Raw genomic sequence first — 22,023 nt, forward strand, 5'->3', positions numbered from 1 at the left:
CACCAGCTCTTGCTGTGCTGTACTACTTGCTATTGTCTGTGTAGCCAAGGTCACTTAACCTGGAAGTGAGAATGCTGCTGCTTCTGATGACTTTCTGCATCAGCATTGCAATGTAGGAAGAAACCCAAAACAAATTTCAGAGTCCCTCACCCAAAGAAGTTATTGTGGCCAGGTTCCTGTTGGTATTTCAGCTCTGTGAAGCATAACATTTGTACCTAAATCAACTGGGAATGGCAAATGGAATGAATTCTGGGAGATGACCTCACCTGCATAAGCATGCTTCTGATTTAAGTAAGTTTGGGAGTTTAAGAACCTGGTCTGGCTGAAGACCTGGAAGAGAAGTGCTCTGGAAAACAAATCTTCCTCTTTGGTAGAATTTACTTAGCCAGTATTGCAGTGTTTGCTGAATGAAAGATGTAATCATCCTTATAGAAAGGCAATAAAAATATTGGTGACTTAACTCACTGCACATTACCTGGCTGAACACAGGTCTGTGAGCAGAAGTGTAGAATTCCTTTGCAGAAGATTTAAGTCAAATGCTGCATTCAGTCTTCCTGCAATAGGAGGCGTTATTGAATTCCCCAGGTAAACTTTTGATTCCAAGGTGGCTATTGCAAACAGTGAAACTTGATACAGCTTCCTTGGGAACACAAAAGAATGCCTTAATGTGATTATATCCAGTGCAAGATTCTGTGAACTCACAGGAGTACTGGAGCACCAGAAATTTCATTCTTTTAAGATACACAGACTGAAGAACCAAGTGAATTATCATGTTTAAAATCAAATTACCATTTTGCTTTTCTGCGATGAGGATTGCATTAGAGTGGTAGATGTTATTACACCAAAAAATGTGTCCCGGTTTCTGAAAATGTGGTAGTCTGTGTTTGTTACTAATAGTCCTATAGTGTCCTTGTGAATTAATGTCTGTGTTGCTCTGCAGTATGCTGCTCCTGAATTCTTCAGTCAGACGTACAAGCTTGAGGGAACATGGTGATGAATTTCACAAAAGGTTAGAAATGCAAGCTTTTCATAAGTGAGAAAACCTGCATTTGGTAAGGACAGAATACTCTTCCTAATACCCCATGCTGATTACCATTTTTGGCTTCTTGTCAGTATCATCAGCCCATGTTTTTTAATACTGCCAGCTTGTGATGTTTATTCCCTTAAACCGAGTTCTGAAGTTTTGTGATCATGTGAGGATATCAACTTTCCATTAAAAAAAGAAGCATTTTTAGTTTCAAACTTAAAAGCACAAATGTGGGCCCGAACAGCTGTAAAGCCATAAGGAAAAAAACATATGCAGTACTTAAAATCTTGTGATTGTTTGGGTTTTGGCACATAATACTCTGGAGTGTGTTGGTTTTGCTTTTTTTCACTGTGTGTGCAGCAAAACTTTCTGAATTGCAAACTGTCTGACTTTATAAAAGTCCTTGGAGACATAAATAGGCTATTTTCAATTGAATAAGAGATAGGCTTATTTCATGCTGGAGCTCTTCGGAGCATGGAACTTTTCTTTTGTCTCACTGGAAGCCTGGTAAGGTGAGTATACTAACTGCCAACATGAGGATGTAAGTAGCTTCCTGCTATCTGAGGAAGAGACACAAAGCAGGAAGTGTAGCTGCTAGCTGACAAGTTCTCTTACATTTAGATGCAGTCCTCCCCTATAGCGTTGTTGCCTATAAGGACAAACAGCAGGAAGAACGTGAATCTTTGTACAGTGCTTTGCTTTTATGTTTTGGTGGAGCAGTAGAAGGAAAACTTGTTCACAGGACTACATTAGCTTTTGTCATTGGGGAGTCTGGGGAACGAAAACTGGCATCCAAGAGCCAGTAGGAACTGTTGATATGAGGGAAGTAAGTTTGCAGATTTTTTTTTTTTCTTATTATTATGACTTGGAGCTTTTGGATGTAAGAAGCATCTATTTTTTATGGTTTACTAGCTTTTTTAGGAACTACTGCCTAGTCTTCCTTTATATGATTTTGCCTCTAACAGGGATGAAAAACTTCAAAGCAATTAAAAATCATGTAATTGTTATGTAAACTGTCAATAGTAAGTTTCATAAATGACCATTGATAGCACTGCTCTGGCAGTGAATAACAGGGAGAAGAGAATCCAGAGATTGCAAGGGAATTTCATGTTTGTGTTTAGTTGTATAAACTGCTTGTGTTTTGGGTGTGCTGGTGTGGAGACAAATATTAAGAGTGCATATTGAACCTGGGGAAAAAAATCATAGTACCCCTTTTGATATTGGTAAAAATATGGCAGATGAAATTCAGTGTTGATAAATGCAAAGTTGCATGTATTTATAGTAGAAGTCACATGGTGGTACAAATGCATGGATAAGCCCTAAAATACCATCAGTGCTCAGGAAAGGGAAGGAGGATTCTTCTTCAAAATGTTTTCTCAACCCAGACGTCTGTCAACAAATTTAGAGTATAGAGTATTGAGAAGGAAAAAATCTCATTTTTAGACTGCTTAAATGTAAGGTTTGCTGTTGTCTTAAATGCTACACTTCTGGTTGCATCATCTCACAGAATGATAGGGGATCATCTAGTCCAACCCCCCCGCCAGAGCAGAATACCTAGAAAGAGTACTGTAAAACCAAAGAAGATACAGAGAAGAATGACATGGTAATTGAACAAAAACAATTGCTTCCTTAGAAGGAGGGATTAAATAGTTATAGCCCTTCAGTCTGAAGAAGAGGCAGCTGAATGGTGTGGGTAGGCAATATTATAGACATCTTTGAAATCATAAAAAGAAGGTAGATAAGCAGTAAGTCATTTATTCCAATAGGAGAACTTGATGACAGTTATAATCCAGGAACTGCTTTTTCCCATGAATATAGTTGAATTCTGCATCTCACTTGTGCAGTAACATTAGGGAGGCCAAAATGAGTAGACCGTGAATTTGTACAGTTTCTTGGAAGACAGGTCCATTGCCAGGGGGTATTAAACATAGTGTTCAGATGCAATGGTAGTCTTGTGGAGATCGTGAAGCAGCGATTGCTGGAACCTGAGTATGTGTCCATGAGATATGATTCCCTGTACGTCCTGGTACTTATGCTCTATCCCTCCTCATTGAGGGGACAGCTAGATCTAGTTCCAGAACAGGAAATTGCAGTTTAGAAAATGGAGATATTCTGAATGGTGTCCAGGAGTGCTCCCCAGTGTAAACAGAATTGCACTGACTGCATAGGAGGTGAGACATTTTAATTCAGAGGGATTTATAAAGATATTTAATTTGCTCCAGGGACATGTGGCTAAAGAGTTCCTTCTGTTTGGAGGTGCTGCCTTGGCGTATGAGCAGAGGCTATTTGCCTTCCAACATTTGTATCCTAACCAATTTATGACTTTATATGTACGGCCCACAACATTGAGTGAACCTGAAGCTGAATTGACAGCCTGTGTAGAGTGATGATGCAGTCTACAGTGAGTCATCTCTTCTCCCAGTGCTTTATTCTTGCCTAGAAACTTGCATAATTTCAGGTTTCAGCAAGACAGTAGACAAAGTCCAGAATTCTTGAGAAATGTCTATGCTGTTCTTGCAGCTATTAATTTTGTGTTGGCTAATCTGCATCTTTCACTGTCTGAACCATTGCAGTCCTGGAAACAGTCATGGAAAACTGTTCTAGTAAGAATATTGCCTAAAAGAGGGGAGAGCATTGTTCTCTGGTGCATCCACTTGATTACTTTTTATGATGACAGGAGAGTTATTGGATCCCGTCCTATTTCCTGTTCACATATCATTGCCTTTCCATCAGCATCAGGTTTCTTCTAGTCTCTAAACTCAGATTTATTTCCAAATGGTTATGTACAGGAAGGTTGGTATTTTAAAATTCTAATTATTCAGCATTAAAGGAGAATATGAAAATATTTTGTGTGTCTTTTATCCCTGAGAACTGTATTAAAAAAGAATTTGGGGTATTTCAATTAGAAAAGTTATTAATGGAATGTGCTAGAGGGCTGTGACATCTTCTGTGGAAAGAGAGGAACCTTTGTGTTACTTGGAGTTCAGGACATAAGCTTAGCAAACAGCAGTTCTGGTCAAAGTTCCTCCCACTTGTACTGTAGCATGGTTGTGTGTGCTTTTGGGTACCTACAGGTTCTTTAAAACACATAAGCACTGAGAATTCTTTTCAGGCTCCATACATATAGGTACCTTCAAATTTGCATATTGTTTACACTTGTGTTTCTTATTTCCACATTTCTTATGCACTGAAAAAGATGTGCCTAAGAATGGAGGCAGAAAAGGTTTTGCCTGGAAGGTCCAGTAATACCAAGTGATTACTGGGGTGGAGCACTTTATAAATGAGTAGGAGGGCATCTTAATCTTTATTTTACTAATGAAACACATCACCAGAAAAAAAACCAACAAGAACTTATTCTCATAAAAATCCTTTCTGGTTTTGTGGACTTGGAACTATACTTAGTGCTGCGATGTATTTACAATTATGGCAAAGAAAGCTGAGGTCAAGGTGAGTATTTCTGTTGGTTGGCCCAATTGAGGATAGCAGCTCCTGCAGTTCTGTCAGGTGTGCAGCTTTTTCTGAGAAGGTGATTAGGATCCCTCCTCCTCTTTTGCCCAAGGTTCTTGAGACTAGTGCTTTCAACTCAGTGATTGCAGCTTTGAAGTGATCACTTGCAAAACATGCTGTAAATAATCTCTTCAAAATTTGCTCTTTTGTAAATGTTATGGGTAGGAATTTCATTTAATATTTGCTGAAGATATAGATATTAAACCAATGAATTTGTGCAGTTGCAGATTAATGTTTGCCTATATCAGAGCTGTATGAGTTTTTGTTTTAAACACTAAATACTGAAATTATTTTATACTGATATTTTTACTTGTAGCTGAATGCTTGAAAAAACGGACAGAATAAGTGCTTGTTGTGAATGAGAAGCTGCACAGCTGCAAGACAGATATCATTCTAAGTCATTATGAACACTCACTTTTTTACAACATATGATTAAAATAACAAAGTTTTGGGCAAAGATGTATGTTAGCCATGAATTTAGTTTCCATCCGAGGAAATTTGTGAGATGTTTGTGAGATGATACTTTGCCTAAGCAGAAGGGTGCGGATTGGCAGAGATGTATGCTTATGTTGTTTGATATATTTGATCTGAGGACTCTATTTCTCACTTTAGACATGTTAAATGACTTCTGTTAAGAATAAGTCTTTGTAGAATTGTGTCAAACAAGGTATCTTTCTTTTCTAATATTTGTAGGTATATTTTTACATTATTTTTTTCTTTTACTTTCATGCTTACCATGTAAAATCGTTTCAGAAAGCAACAATAAACTGTAAGTAAATTAAATGCAAATTCTCCAACAATTGTTTTGTTGCCCAGTTGTATGGTCTGAAATGAGTTGCAAAACCAAAGTAATGAAAGATTACAAGTATCAAGAATAAATTCCCCATTGTGGCAGCAGATTATCACATATATTGTGATTCAGTGGTCAGAGTGATAGTCTGTAGGATAGTATCACTAAACATCTAATTGTTTAAATCAATTCCTGACCCTTTTTCAGTGATTAAACTGAAATATCATGGGGAATGTAAATTGGGGGGGGGGGGGCGAGTAAGGGTGAATATAAGAGCAGCTAATAACAGCACTGGAGTTAATGAGCTTTAACACTACGGACTGCAGATCTTAAGCATTATCTTGCAGGCTTGGTGAAAGGATTAGCTTAATATTTCATTGGGAAATGCGTAGGGGAACATTCACTGGTACTCTGTGTGACACTAGAAAGGGGAGATCATGTTAGAATTCATGTCTTGTAATAGCTTGTTGATTTCAAAACATTAACAGCACCAAACCCAGCAACAGATGAGTAAGGTAACAGAGCTGTAGCTTGCTTTATTCTACTGAAGCAAGGGTCTTGCAGGTCCTCGTTGGGGAATTTGAACTGCGGCTTAGTTCTCCCAAGAATGTACAGCCTCAAAGTACTGAATGAAAATGAAAAAAGGAAAACAGTTTATAACCTGTGCTTGTCTAGAATAAAAGCAAACTATATACATTGAAAAACTATAATGGTTTGCTGCTGCTGCATGTTTACTTCCCTTGCAACCTGAAATAATCTTTTACTTTATATACAAAGTTGGGTTTTCCATCAGCATAGAATTTGTCACTGCAAATACAATACTGAAAATACAAATCACTGTATGTATCACCTTGTGTTTAAGTGTGGGCTTAAATCGCAGCATACTCAGGTTAAACATTAGGAAACTTTCTAGTAGGGATGGTAATGAAGCACTGGACTAAATTGCTTGGGGAAGTTATCCATCCCTGGAACCTTTGGAACAAGGTCTGCAAATACTGTCAGGAGGGGTATGAGTATGGTTTATAATCCAACCCCACCATTTTGTGTAACATAGCATTTCTCAAAGTCAGTTCTGTTCCTATTTTTCTGTGACTTTTTTTCTGTGGAAACTCAGAGCACAAGTTGTAGAATTGGATGTTTGTTCTGAAAGCTAGGTCAAAAAAAAAGAAAAGAAAAAATATCCTGGCAATTTAAATAGTGCTTTGAAGCAGCATTTCCTTGTAGTAATAATATTCTAGATTGCAGTAAGAAAACAAAATTAAACATGCTGTTGAGGTTTGCTTTCAGGTTTTTGTGCTGTGCTTTTTTGACTTTCAGACCGTTCAGTGAATTACTCTTTGTGTAAAATTTAAATTTAACAGTTACAGCAAAAGAAAACTGTTGCTACGCATTTTTTTATTACTCATAATTCACAACAGCTGTTCTTTTAATTTTTTGAATCACAATTCTAATTAAATGCGTAATCCAATTGCAGGTTTTTTTGGGGGAGAGGTTAAGAAGCAGAGGCTGGAAGGGAAAAAAAGAACTTTTCACTGATACTGCTTGAAGTCTGTAGTATTCAGCACTTCATCTTGAACATCTTAAAATACATGCAGACGATGTGTGAACTTGTTAAAACATATAGTAAAAATGTTCCACTTGATTGCTTTAATTTTTGCCTACAGTGACTTCTCAGATACCTTATTTAAAGTAATTCCTCAATTAGTCTTCTGAATAAATCATAGTAAGCCTGGTTTATTGTACCTGACTGTATATAAAAACTGTCAAATGTACAATAGGTTTTATTTTGGTGTTGGGAGTTGCATTTATTTTGCGGCTTCTTTATGCTATTTAAAGAAGATGTTTTTCATCTGTTTCATCAGAAATTCATAGTCCATCCTCAGCTTCTCTGGGTGACTGCAGAACACATAGAATTGTGGTGTCACAACAGATTGGAAGTTGAGCAAGTTGAGGGTAAAAACTTTTAATATGATTATTCGCAGCTGTAAGAGCAGGTCAAATAAAACAATATAGAGAGTTCAATTTTGAATGTGAAAATCTCAGAAAACTAAGGGATTATGACTTCAGAAATGTGTGAACATTAAATTATATGCATTATTTTGGTATATAGAGGAAGAGAATTTGATGATACAAGGAGAGAAGAACTACAATATTTAAGCATGGAAGCTCTTTACAGTCTACTAAGATGTCAAAAAGCGCCTTACTCTATTAAAATGTCTCTTGCAGGTTGTTTTTAAACCAGAGTAGATAAAATTAAATGGGAATGAAAGCTTGCCTGCAAAATGTTAATGTTATGTACAGTCATTTTGGGGAGCATTAGGTAATTTGAGGCCTATAATGAAATACTGAATTAGCAGTGTAATGGTGTTGGCAGCTGCTTCTGTATGAAAGGTAGTAAGTATCTGCATAATCTAAATTTATATAGCACTTTTCTCAGCTTGTTTAATACAGCCTTACAGAAGAAAGACAAAGTAGTGTACCATCAGGTGTTTATTTCAGGGGAGAGGGGAGAGATAGGAAGAAAACTAATTCTTAATAAATAGCATTCTTGGTAATGTGTTTATTTTAATTTCTTTAGACTATGTCTGAATGTATCCAGCTGTCATTTGCTGTTTGTAGAATTGGCATTTACACGGTAAGGCAATGTTCTAACTAAATAAATAATTTTTGTTAGTGTTAATGCCATTTGAGTGAAAAGAAGTTATGTAGTTTTTTGGGATTGGGATTAAGTAATGCATTTATCAAAAGGGATTTGTCATATTAGTTTACATAAACAGATTACAGCATGGGTTTATCCTGTCAAAGATATACTAATAACAGGACAGAAAAAGTATTCTTCCCCTTAAGAAGGGGAAGCAAAACTTAGCTAACCTCTTAAGGTGTAAGAAAATTTAAAAATCATGTGTATCAGTTGCTGAGAATTCTGGCCTAATGTAATTGCTGAAGGATTTGTATACATTTGCTTTAAATATCCATGATGTTCGAATAATGTTGTACATTAAAACATGTTAGCTAAGTGCACATGTTGTTGTAAGCGTTGTCTGGAGTGCCTTAATATTTTCCAAATGCTGGTAAGTTAAACTTCCCCAACTTTAATTAAGTTATATAAAAGAAATGTGAACTTTACTTCAAACATATGTCCCAAATATGCTAACGTTTTTTTTTTTGCTGCTCCCAGTTGTTCCAATTAATGATGAGAACAGTTAGATGAATGGGGTGTTTCGCAGAAATTCATTGTGTAAGCTCTGCTTACACAATGTATAAGACACTGTTGCTCAAATCATGCTTCAAATCCTGGAGCTTTTGGAGTATGAATGCTGCTGCTACTGTTAATACTTTTCAGGAGGGAGCTTGGCACTTACTGCTTCCTGTTTTATTAGGCTGTACAGTCACAGTGTAGATGACTTTTGAACAACTGTGATGAGGGCTATGTACCACCACAGAGTCTTACTTGAGGGCAGAATGACAAAGCTCAACATTTGCTTTTATTCTTAGAATTTCGTTCCAGGTAGGATTTAATATCTGCTTGAGTTTTTTTTCCCATTTCATGAATTCTGTTTTCAGCATCTAAAAGACTATTTTCCAAAGAGTAGAAAATAACAGATTTGGGCAATATGGACAAAATCCTCACGGAGGAAACTGCTACTTGCAAAGTCAAAGGCATATTTTCCTGAGGTATTTAAGTTCCCCAGGAAGCCTTTTGCTCTCCAGATTCCTATGTGATAAGCATATGCTTATCTTGGAGGATCAGAGGAGGTTACAGTATGAGGTTTTAATGGCTGCAAGGTATGCAAACCATCTGCCAGCTCTTTAGAAGGCTATAGTAAGCTGGCCAAATTAATTTGAGAGGATGTCCAAGTGCATGTGTGCTGCAGAATTTGGTATAAGCAGGATAACGTATAGCAAAATACACCCCCTGACAATAATTGGTTCTGTTTTAGTTTAAAGTAGCTAAGTGTGGGGTATATACTGCAGTGCACTGTTAAGTTGTGGTGGCTGCAATTACAGTGATAGTTGGATAACTGATATCTCATTGAGACCTTTTGAGCAGCATAGTATTTAATTTCATCAACCTTTTTAAATTGCAGACTATAAAGAGCTAGCTTCATTTATGAAAATGCTGAGAGGAACTGATTTCATCAACTGCTAGTATTTAAGGGAGGAAAGTGAGGAGGATGATGAGTAGACTTCAGAGCGTCCAGATGCACTGTTATGGCCAGAGTGTAGAGGGAGGACGTGCATCCCACATAGAGTGCATGAAGGCTAAAATAGTTTCTTTAGGAAAATGCTAGGTGCTGAGAGTGCTTGCTTATGTAGAAATGCCAGTCATTGAAAAGGTGAGTTTGAGGTGATCTGGCTGGAGAGTGGGTTTGGACAGCTTTGTTGTCAGAATAAAGGCAGAGGCCTGCTGAAGTGAGAGCTATGCAGAACAAAGTGTGGTAGTTCCTCCCTCCTCATCATGCCCTGCTCATGCTCAGCCATGTCATGCCGTCACTGGGTTTGTTGCTCAGGTATGTGAGCAGCCTGGCAGCTACCAAGTATGGTGCTCCCTACTGATGTCAAGAAGCAAACGACAAAACTCCAATTCATACTTCCCATTTAATGAATTCCTTATATCTTGTATTGTGTGCTTTCTACTGCATGCTGTTTTGCAGATTTAATAGATTTTATTTTTTTATTATTTGATTTTTATCCAAAAGCTGAACAGTTGCTGAAATGCCAGTCCTTACCAGCACCATGTGTTCAGTTTGTAGTGTATTATTTGGACACTTCCTGTTCTGCAGGTCCTTGTTGTACAGTGCTGGAAGTATCTTGCAAAGGCTCTTAGTCCTTTGGACTACAGACATTTCAACTGTTAGTGTCTTATCAAGCTCCTTATCAGTAACACTCTTGAGCACCCATTACTTCAGCTGTACTACTCCTTTAAATAGGTTTCCTGTTTTTCAGGCCTGTACGGATTATGAGGTGGAGGAAGGGTTTATATAGTTATTCACGGTGAAAGACCCTGTGCTGCCTTCAGCTACCATGACTAAGAGGATAAAGCTTCATTGTCTTGAGCTAGGAAAAACATAGATCTTTGCAAGAGTGCAGAAAGATATGTGATGCCCATTTGGGGGGATTAAACCACATGAGCTTTACTTAAAAGTGTATACCCTTGAAGGTGGGAGTAGAAAAGCGGAGGTGGTTAATGTAACAACTGTGTAGATATTCATAAAGACCTGAAGCTGTAAGATATGTGTCCTAAAATGAAAACATAAATGAAACTTTTGGGATTAAAAAAGCAATCAAGCAACCACCCAACCAAAATAAAAATCCATTTCCTCTGTATGTTTTACGCAGCTAGTACCAGTCTTTTCAGACAAATGTTTCTGCTTCTGCCACCATACTAGTGTCTCAATCAGAAGTATCAGTTGGAAGTGTGGGAACAGGCAGATAAATTACTTCTTGAATCTGCATGGCTGTGGAGATTATAAGCATATGACAGCTTGTAGCAAAGCTTATCATTATATTCCTTTCTGTTTCCGATTTGATTTTCTTAACCAGGTAAAAATTCTAATAAAATAATGATAGAGAGTTCGAACTACATGAACTTTCGAGGAAAAATAATCCAAAATTTGTTGTCTTATAAGACAGTTTTTGTGATGGGACGTTTGCCATCTTTATTGATATTTAGGACTCTACCTCAGAAACAGGGTGCATGATTATATGCCTGCACATTTTCTCTGTAAACTTCTCTGATACACTGTACTAGGCTTTGAGACTTTTTTTTTTCGTCTCAACTGTTTGCACATAATAGTATGCCTTTTTGAACAGGGGTAATAAGGTATTCTTTCCTGTCCCTATCCCCTAAATCTGACTCCAGGAATAAGCAAAAAGTACTTTTTGTATAACTCGTTTTGGATAACAGAACAAGGACAGAAGCCTCTGCAGTGGTGAGAAGCATGCAGGCAAATTAAGGAGACTTAGTGGACGTGTGTCCTTTGCTGGTATGCATTAGAAAGAAAAATACTGGAAAACAGTATTTTCCCTTTTCAGGAAATTAGAAAGTAACAGTTTTCCTTTATTGCAGAATATGGCATCCATAGATTAACAATAAGAAAACAATAATTAAAAAAAAATAAGCCCTTTGTAGAGCTTTCTGCTTTTCAGATGCTGCATATGGCAAAAGTGATACACTCTAGCAGCATTGCATCAATGTTGGCATCTTGTTCCTGAAAATGATGAGTAATGGATATTTTGGTATTAGTAGCCTCTTGGTTTGAATTTGCACAGTGAGATGTGGAAATAAATGATGCATTTATACAGCTGTGCTTACTATAGTTTATATACAGTAAATATAGTAAATGATGCAAATGTGCTTTTAGTTATCTGGTTTACTTTGGATTAATTTACATTTGTCTTTGTTTATAATGATAAATTCATGTCTTGAAATGGTTTGACTGGAAACAGCTGGTGAGCTAAGGAATTCGTCTGATGCTTGAACAAAACAGAAATAACACTTATTCATGAAGTAGTGGAGGGGAAGCTTTTAAGACAAGAGAAACCAACTGAGGTGGTAACTAAAGGCAGTCAGGGAACAGGAGGTAATAACGGGAGCATGTTTGGAAAGGTTCAGGACTGTGACTTACAGTGTGTGACTTTCAGCCTGTGACTTACAGTATGGAAAGCTTCCTGTGAGACTCTTCTCCTCCCTGACGTGGTTTCCCATTGGAAAATGCAAAGTTAAAGTAATAATAGAGCTCATATAGCATATCCTGTCTACTCCTCCCTTTCCCTGTTGTGTCCTTGACATGAGCAGCAAAACAAAGGCACAAAAGGGCAGCAGGAAAAAAATCCTTTTATGTGCTACCCTTTGGGAAATGTGGACAATTCCATTCACGGTCACTGTTGATATTCTGTGGGTAGACTACTGGAAAGGAAAGGTATAAATGTTTTCAACTTCCAGCCTTAAATAAAAGGTGCTTGCTATCACCAGTCTTGTGAGTGACTTGCATTTGATGGAGTATGTCCACTTTGTTCTTGCAAATCTGTAGTCAAGCTGCTTGAACCATGGTGGTTGTGGTGCACGTTGCTACCAACATAAATAGGAGAAAGAGAGGCAGAATGTGCTGATGCATGTGGTGTTTTGTGTGTAAGAATGTTGGCTATACTATGGATTTTTTTTGCTATGAGCTATGAGACTTTCCCTTCTACTGTTCTGAAGTAAAGAAAAAATTGTGACTTTTTTTTTCTTTTTTCAAATGGGGAAGGTAAAGACAGGTGAAGTGGGAAATCATCAAGGCTGGGCCAGGAGTGAGGATCAGAATACAATTCTCTGCCCTTTCTCTCCACACTGTTCATTGATTGATTAAAGTAAACTGTACTTGAATTGCTGAGCAGCCTCTCCTTGTGGCCAGAGCTCACCTTACCTGCTCAAAGAGCTCAGCAGCTTGGTCCAACCAATGCTGCTGTGACAGCATTACTTCCCTGAGCTGTTCACTGATACACACTGTACTTACAGTCCTTTGACAACATCTGACAACTAGTAATTTGTTTCACTATGGTTTGCCAAATTAGCCTGTTAATTTTTGTCAGAATTAAATGTCTGTTTGACAGATTTGCAGGCTGCAAAGAGCTTTGTCCTGAACTAGGGACATTATGAACTTGGGTTGTGTTTGTCCTGACTAGTCTCTGCTGTCCACAAGCCGTTCATGCTCTAGAAAACAGCAGTGTTGTTCCACGGACCATTAACTTTAGGGAGGGCTAGGAAAAAAGCCTCAGATCCTCATTACAAGAGTCTCAAATCTTTCTGTTCATACAAGTTGCCGTTTAGTTTGTATTTATCAAAGCTACGTGATTAGTTGTCCAGTACATAAACTCTGTTTTGCATCTTCTCTTTGGAAGTCAGGATTCTTGATCTTCAGCGTTGCTGTCTTTCCAGAAAACAGTCATGCAATATACTGGCAAAATGTCATGTTTTGCCTTCAGTGGCTGGTCTGCATGAAAGATAAACTGCTCCCGTAGGCTCCAGTGATACACAGGGTGATTGTGTGAGTGTGGAATTTTCCTTCTGGCCCCTGCTGAGCATCCTTTTTTTTGGTACAGTTTTCAAAGTAGCCTCTTTAATTATAAAAAGAAAAAATAATTCTCTTAAATGAATGATAGATTTAGAATGTAAATTGCAAGTACATTGAGAAGCCAAGGTATTAAAAATCCTGACAGTCTCCTATGAAAAATATCACGTTTGAAATTTGAGGTGCCCTGTGACTGTGGTCTCAGAAAGATAGCAGTGGGACATGTTGAATTACTAAATATCAAGTGTACAAATCCAGCAGATAGCTATATCATTTGAATTATTGAGTGGGCAAAAAGACTAGAAATCGCTCTACAGTGAAAGTGAATTTTTTCTTTCACATTCTGTAGTCCAGAGGTTGAGCCTGTGCATAGCCATGAAGTTTGCAAAAAAGCAAGTTAATTTGCAAGTGTTCTAGAGTCTGCTGGGGCAGTTCTAAATTGTGGTGAAAGAATGCCCTATGACTATGCTAAAAGTTGCACGCACTGCTCTGTGTGTGTGTGTCCAATCACATCCTCTATTTTGTACAGTTGCATAAATGAAAATCTAACAGGTAACTTGCAAGTGGAAATAGAGAGTATCAGTAATATATACCATTCATAGTCTTTTAGTCTTATGTATTGTTCTGATGTTACACTCCTCCCAAAAGTGGTGTTGCTTATGGGTAATGAATTGTAGATTGTTTTTGGTTGGTCTGTATTTGTTTTTAACTGCAGCTAGGCAACTACAATGTATTACAAATTATGTTTCTTGCATGATAATTACCTTTTTCACAACATGTTGTGTTACAGCAGAAGTGGGATCAGTTTGTTCATTAGGTTTTAGACTTGTTTTGATACTGTGAGCTCAAAAGCTTGTCTGTTTTCCTTAGGCTGATAAAATATTGCTTTTCCCTATGAATATGTTTGCATTGTATCCTGAAGGCATCAGTGATATGTTACTATTATGATTACTACTGTAAATAGTTCAATTCTATTTTCTGAAGACATCCTGCATTTGTTCAAGAATAGTATCTTTTAAGGGAAGAGGTCATACAAGTGTATAGTAGATAAAAAAAAAAATAACGGAAGTGCATCTAATGCCACCAAATTTCATCTGTTGTGAGGTAGCTTTTTTTTTCTGTGAAAAGTCCCTTCTAGTTCCCTCCATTAGTATGCATCTGTCCTTGGTGTTTTTAATGTTTCTCCTCACCATAAAGTTGAAAATGTTTGCTCAGGTGTTTTAAGTTGGTTTTTTTTAAGTGGCCTGCTCAATTTCTTGCTGCTGCATGTTCTGTATAATTATAGTCTGACATCTTCAAAATTCTTTTAAATTGTGTCCATGTGTAATTAAAGACATAAATGCTTTTAGGAAGGCTGTTCTATGGCATCCTTTAGATCCTTTTAAACCTTTTAAAGTAAATAGTCATTTTTAGGTCAGCCTTCTATTGCAATATTTGTATTTTGATCAGCTTGATTATATTTCACACAAATCTTGAACCTGTTTATATTCTGTAATATGAAGACCTTTGAAAAGTGCCACTTCATTTTTATTGGCAAGGATTTATATAGTACAAAATTACATAGGATTTTTAATAGGTTTATATTGCTGGGTATTATGTTGTTGAAGAATAGAAAATTAAGTGTTTAATGAGTACTGTAACTTCATACAATGGTTCCACTGGTATAAGTGTGTCTAAATATACATAATTATACTTCAAAAGATAGATTTTGAGCAATTAAGTATATTAGTATCTCAAATGCCATTTTGGGCAATAGACTTTTAGGAATTGGTAAGATGTGAGAAGTGATGTCCAGGATGTCTTGTGTCCTGGAAACCAGAAGTTACTTACACATGGCGTGTTGTAACCAAGACTTTAAAATTCTGTTTCTGGTATTGTCACAATTGTCTATGTGAACATACGCAAATCTCCTTTACCTCCCTTTGCGGCAGTATTTGTTCTAAGGCTTCCCAAACTTGCAACTTCAATTTCTTAGCTGTGTTTAATACTACCCATTAAAGCAGTAGACCCACCTTGTTTCACTCAACTCTTTAGATATCCTCTTTAAGAGCACTCAAACACAAATAATTTCTTGTGCAGTTATTTTATTAAATGTTGCATCTCAGGCCGAAATGTGACCTACCCTTTTTCCTCATCTTCCTGCTCTTTGAGGTGCAGTACTCCTGTACACTTTCAGTATGTTTGCTTCTTCTTGAAGAGAAACATGTAGTGCAGTGCACAGGCCTTCCTCAGAGTTGTATGAAATACATCTGTATGTCCTCTTTGAGATAAACTGACATGGCAGAAGAGCTGCGAGACTGCACAGAGGTGGTTTTATTTGCAGCAGTTCTAGCTAGCCAAATACTAGGTTGAAGCCAAATACTATTGATCTCTGACCATTCTGTGGCAGTGTGTTAGTCACCTGGTTTGGGAAACAAGCATAACTCCCTCTCGTCTCCTCAAAACTCCTGAACATCAGCCAGGTGGTGTGGTTCTGCATGTTTAAGTTTTTTTTTGTTCATCTGCTTATGGAATTACCTCAATGTAATCTGCTAATGTTTGCCACTGTCTTTTCTCTTTCATCCCACAGTTCAGCTATTCATTACTTTACATAGTTTCTACACGTCCATCCTGTTCAATTGTCCCTTACGTGTCACGTTTGTTTTCTTCACCTCTGATATCATTCTACTTCATCCTGGACTTCTCTGTGAGATCAGACTTCTTGCCACTGACAAAAATAATGCTTTTTATTCTGTACAACTCACTTCCCTTGCACTGCAGACTTGTTTCTTAGTGTTGTTTTATTAGTATCCTCCTGTTTTAACATAGTGTTTTAACTTCTCCAGTTTGTTGGGGTGAGTGGTGGTGGTGGAAAGGTGTATGTGCAGATGAAACACTTTGAGGTGAATTGTACGCTAGGATCTCTTTCCCTCAAATTCCATTAATAATGTCTTTTTTAAACACTGTTCACACTCTAGTGTAGTCGGACAACACTCACTTCGATTTACAATGATTATTTGTTCCCTGATTCTAAAGCTGCATGCATTTCCAAAACATAGGAGATTTTGTTTCTTAGCCAGGCCTGTGTTGCCTTAGTGTTCTCTTGAAGATCCACTTACTTGTTTTGTTGTCATCCTGAATTACACAGAAGACGTTGCAGTGCATTTCTCTGGATGATATACTCTTAAGTAATACCCCATCTGCATAGGGTCGTACCTAGAGGCCTAACAGAGACTGATACTTGGTTCGATTCCTAGCGTAGCGTCCGCTGTGACAAGCAGACTACAGGCAGATAGGGAATGTATCAAACACAGCAGTGTGCATGAAAATCGTGCAAGTTCTGTGTCATGTACACTTTTTGTCTGCATGTGGAAAACAAGGTGGGATTTGTTGTGAAGTTGAATCTGTGTAGTCAAAAGATCCCGGAATCATGAAGGGAAAGTGAAATGAGCCTGTAGAGTAAAACTTGACACAGACTTTTGATTATTGACATCAAGGTTTATGTTTCAGATGCTTTTGCCTTGCTCTTTATAAGAATTACGTGTTGGTTTTCCTCTGCTTGAATTTATTGGCTATGGAAGAGAATCTACTTAGAGAGAGGCTCACAAGAGCAGGTTGGTTCATGTTGTGGGATGTTAAGAGGGAAGTAACTCTTGGTTTCAAGAGCTGGTTTCTGAACTGCTTTTCACTGTAACTTCTCACTTGACTTTGAACGATAAGGTGACTCTGAAAGGGATCAAGTGTGGAAATGCACACCAGATTAAAAAGCAGAGGCTACAGTAGCATGAGAACCCCAAATACTGGACCTCAGCCTTGCAGGCAGGAGTAACATGGGGATCATAAAAGGGAGCTGTAAATCCAAATACCTCATGAATAAAAAGGTCAAAATGTATGTTAAAAAAAAAAAGTTGCTGTGGAACGAGCTACGCTGAGACAGGGGAAATGTGAGGCTCTAGGACTATCAGATAATGAGCAAGAAAACCACAATTAAGAAATCGAGGTTTTAGCTGTGTGTTCTGCTGAGCCTGTAATGTAATGTGAATTAATCTTATATAAGCTCTCACCCTCTAATAATAGTCTAGCGGATAGTAAACCAGCTTCAGATGGAGAATATTAATAGAGCTCTTAGTAAGTACAAAATCTGAATGTGTTTAGAAACACCTGTGAAATTCTTCTTCATGATGGTTTTATTATTCTATCTGCTTGTATTCCTGAATCTTGCAGCTAGTGGCTCAACTTTCAAACTTCCTGATGAGACACAAGCTAATTAGTTTTTTCATCAGGGTAAACTGAGATGTAAAATGCAAACGATTTACTAATATTCCACAGCAAGTTCTAGGCAAAAGCTTGTGGTTCCGAATCCCAGTGCCTTCTGCGATTGCGTCTGGGCATTTCAATTCTGACATTAACCTTCTGCTCTTTTTACAGTTGAAACTAGAAAAAATACACTGTGATTGCAACTTTGTGAATTCTAGCACAAGAGTGAGAAATGACAGGCTTGTTTTGTGTGAGTTAGGGATTTTCCCTTTTAAAATTCCATAATGTAGGAAGCTCTTTCCTGAGGAAGGAAGATGTTAGTAATTTGCTCTATTTCTTCAATAACATTGCAAAGAATTCCATTTGGTTTCATGTTGTGACTCCTCTGTCCCCTTTCTGACCTCTTTCAAGCTTTCTTTTCAAGGTTTCTTTAAGTGAGTTAGGTGCGCTAGGTAAGCTGACATCTTTTTTTCTCTTAGCATCCGGTTCTAATTAACTAGCCATTTTTTTCCCATAGATCTAATTGAGATATTGTATGTCACCAAGGTTCAGGATTTTATATGTTTGATCCCGTTTCCTTCACTGCTAGAATATTTTTGTTAAAAAAAACTTGTGTTCTATTGGAGCACATGTATTGCCTGCTTACAGCTGCTGCGTGGAAGGTCTTTTAATAAGGAAAAAGTATTCAGTAGAGAACTGAAAAGAGAGAGTGAATAGCAAATGGTGTGCCAAAACTTTTATGTATTTATAAAAGTTGTACATAAATTTTTACTATTATATTCTGAGTATGTTGAGCTATTGCACGTCTTTGTGTTGCTGTTTAGGCACTGGGCACTGTTGTATTCCTTAGCTCTTAAACTGACTTCAGTTACTTTCTGATGGTTATGTCTGTTTTGTACTGAAAACAGATTCCTTATTTGAAGAGCAAGCTTTGATCTTGGTGGAGCTTTGCAAGAGTTATTTGGGATACCAAAGAAGGTCTTTCTGTACAGGTCTTTTCAATGGCTGTTTTGGGTTTGTCAAGGTTGAAATGCCTCCTTTTTAAAGATGGGCTTAATCGAGAGAAGTGCTTTATATACAGATGAATTAATGGATTAATGTGTTGCTGAAGCAAAATTTCATGGCACACATTGGTAAAGTACAAGAAGCCTCAGAAACAGAGAGTCTGCTTTGATGCACAAATGATTCTGTTTTTCATGTTCATATGAAACCATAACAAATAGGACTGAAAGGAGTGAGAGTCATCTAATTCCTCCCTGGCTCAGAAGCGGTATGAGTTACGGTCAAACCAGCTCTGACCAGACTGGTTCTCTAAAAGACCCCAGCAGATTCCATAATCTCCTTTGTCAATCTGTTACTGAGCTTGACTAGCCATACTTTTCTACACACTGTTTTTCTAAGATCTAACCTAAATCTCCCGTTAATTTCTCTTGCTACAGTTTAAGCTCTTCTTTGTCTTACACACAGCAAACAGAGAGAAAAGTCTGTTGCTTTGTTGTTTGAAGACTGGTTGTCACATACTTTTCAGCTTTCTGTAAATTAACAGATGGGTCATTCTGTACAGAACTTCAAAGTTAGAACCAGAGTGAGGAGTTATTAGTGTGTCAGGTTACAATTCAGAAGTGCTGCTATGTAGCTCCCCTTTGTTCTTTTGCCTTATTTACTTCAATAAAACAGATGTCAGAAGCAGCATAGTATTTTCATGCTGAACGTATTAAATTGCTTGATGAGGATGATTCACTGGGTAGGCACTCTTCTGTCAAGGATACCTGGAAAGACTCTTAGAAGATAAGCTTCACCAAAGTTAGCACTTGATTTTATTGGACCATAAAAACAACATAAACATACCTGGATGTTCCTAGAACAGTTGGTGAAACCACGAAACAGATTCAACGTTTTTTCCTTCCTATTTCTTAAGACTTACCAGTTGTGACTCAGCACCTCTTCTGTAGCAGTTGGGAAGATCCGATTTTTATAGTGACAGGATTCTCACCCCTGAAGACTAGTATACTTTGAACGAAAAAGCATTGTAAATGCTTCCATTGTTTAATGGTATTTGGTTAACAGGGAACTTGAATCACTATGAAATTAGACTTCAGGCCTTAACTTCTTGTACTACTTACAGACCAATTGACTTCAGCACAGCTGTTTGCCTTTTTTTTTTTATACAGAGAGAACTCATTCTATTTCTGATCTAACTATAAGGAAGTTGCTATTTAAAACCTGGAAATCTGTTTATAGGGTTGAGTCAATACATGTGATTTTTATGGAATGTAATGCTGATTCTGTATACAGCTAAAACCTGGTAAATTTGAACAGATTGTAAGTCTGGTTCGCATTGTGCTTGCGTGCCACTAAAGGCATGGCCAGCTCTTAGCACTAGGACTCTTGTCAGTTCATTGAGGACAAACTACCTGGTTGGATTTATAGTCTAATAAAACTATTTCCTGTTTCGTTAAGCTTTTGGAAGAGGCAAGGCCTGTAGCGGTTTCAGTGTGAGTGTGTTTTGTTGCTTAAATTAGAGAGGGTGAAGTTAATTAATTTTTTTATGCATAAGAATTAATATGGTTATGGTGAGTAAACTGTAAATCTAAACAACTGGTATTTGTTCAGATATTTCTTGCTTCATATAAAATGAATTAAATGGTTTATTGCCTTGCTGCATTTGACGCAGTAAAGAAAGTACAGATTTCAAACCATTTAACATGTCCACTTCTCTACTTATTGTTACTTACAAGTTTCTGTTTAGACTAATCTGCCTTAGAAAGTTTCTCTTCTGTCCCATTTGTTTGCTTTGGAGTTTGTCCAAAAGGAACTTGCTGAAGTAGTTTCTCATAGCTTTTAGAAATCCACGTTCCAGTTGAAAGAATTATTAATTTGTTTGTATTAATCTATATACATCATTTGTAATAAATTCTGTATCTTGTCCAGCTGTTTCATGTTTGTGTAATAAATGAAGTATAATGTCTATTTCATAGAATGTGCACCAAGAAACTGACATCATGATCAGAATGACAAAAAATATTGTGAAAACATGAATATTTTCAAGAGACAGATTTTTCTTGAAGAACAAGTAGCTGCATATTTTGAAGGATAAGTTGAGTTAGATTGCCCTCAAAATTCCAAATTATGCTTGGCCTCAGCTTTCAGTAATGCTGTATTGTTCTCTAATAAAGTTGAAAGAAGGCAGTCAAAAAGGTTGTTAGATAAACCGGAGAGTTAGAGCAGAGAATAAAAAGGGAATTTTAACAAGTGTGAAAGAGACAGCTCTGGGATACTTATAAGTTAAGCATCTTTTCATTGATCTTGTTGGAAACTGTGTAGTTGATGTCATGTGCAGGTTCTGACTGTGATAAGTAAATTTTCAGCTACACATCAGATATAGTTAAATCTGGCCCGGGATGTCAAGGGCAACAAGAAAAGCTTCTATAGGTATGTCAGTGATAAAAGGAAAACTAGGGAAAATGTGGGCCCTCTCCAAAAGGAAACAGGAATCCTGGTCACTCAGGACATGGAGAAGGCTGAGGTGCTCAATGACTTTTTTTTGCCTTGGTCTTCACCAGCAAGGGCTCTAGCCACAATGCCTGGGTTGTAGAAGGCAAAGGCAGGGACTAGGAGAATGAGGAACCACCGACTGTAGGAGAAGATCAGGTTTGAGACCATCTAAGGAACCAGAAGGTCCGCAAGTGCATGGGACCTGATGAGATACATCCGCAGGTCCTGAGGGAACAGGCAGATGAAGTTGCTAAGCCACTATCCATCACATTTGAGAAGTTGTGGCTGACTGGAAAAGGAGAAACATAACCCCCACTTTTAAAAAAGGGAAAAAAGGAAGATCTGGGGAACTACAGGCTGGTCAGTATCACCTCTGTGCCCAGCACGATCATGGAGCAGATCCTCCTGGAAACCATGCTAAGGCACATGGAAAATAAGGAGGCAATTAGTGACAGCCAGCATGGCTTCACTGAGGGCAAATTGTTCGTGACAAATTTGGTGGCCTTCTTTGACAGCGTTACAGCATTGGTGGATAAGGGAAGAGAACTGTTGTCATCTACCTGATCTTGTGCAAAGCATTTGACACTGTCCCACACAACATCCTTGTCTCTAAATTGCAGAGACATGGTTTTGATGGAGGGACCACTCTGTGGATATGGAATTGGCTGGATGGTCACACTCAAAGGGTTGCAGTCAGTGGCTCAATGCCTAAGTGGCATTCCTCAGGGGTCGGTACCGGGACCGGTGCTTTTTAACATCTTTGTTGACATGGACACTGGGATTGAGTGTACCCTCAGCAGGTTTGCCAATGACACCAAGTTGTGTGGAGCATCTGATGTGCTGGAGGGGAGGGATGCCATGCAGAGGGACCTGGACAGGGTTGAGAGGTGGGCCCATGCGAACCTCAGGAAATT

The 22,023-nt window shown here is 37.8% G+C and overlaps 1 protein-coding gene across 3 annotated transcripts in view; it reads left to right on the top strand.

Moving 5' to 3' along the window:
- Positions 1-22,023, top strand: part of ARL15 (ADP ribosylation factor like GTPase 15) — a 230,905-nt gene that overhangs the window by 5,895 nt on the left and 202,987 nt on the right. For 2 of the 3 annotated variants that reach the window (XM_063320223.1, XM_063320221.1), the window contains exon 2: positions 7,903-7,959. The exons of the other annotated variant lie outside the window; for it this stretch is intronic. In XM_063320223.1, coding sequence (XP_063176293.1) covers positions 7,903-7,959 — 57 coding nt within the window. The remainder of the gene's footprint in view (positions 1-7,902; positions 7,960-22,023) is intronic. 3 annotated transcript variants of the gene reach the window in all.

Source organism: Chroicocephalus ridibundus, chromosome Z, assembly GCF_963924245.1.
Source record: "Chroicocephalus ridibundus chromosome Z, bChrRid1.1, whole genome shotgun sequence".
Taxonomy (NCBI): Eukaryota; Metazoa; Chordata; class Aves; order Charadriiformes; family Laridae; genus Chroicocephalus; species Chroicocephalus ridibundus.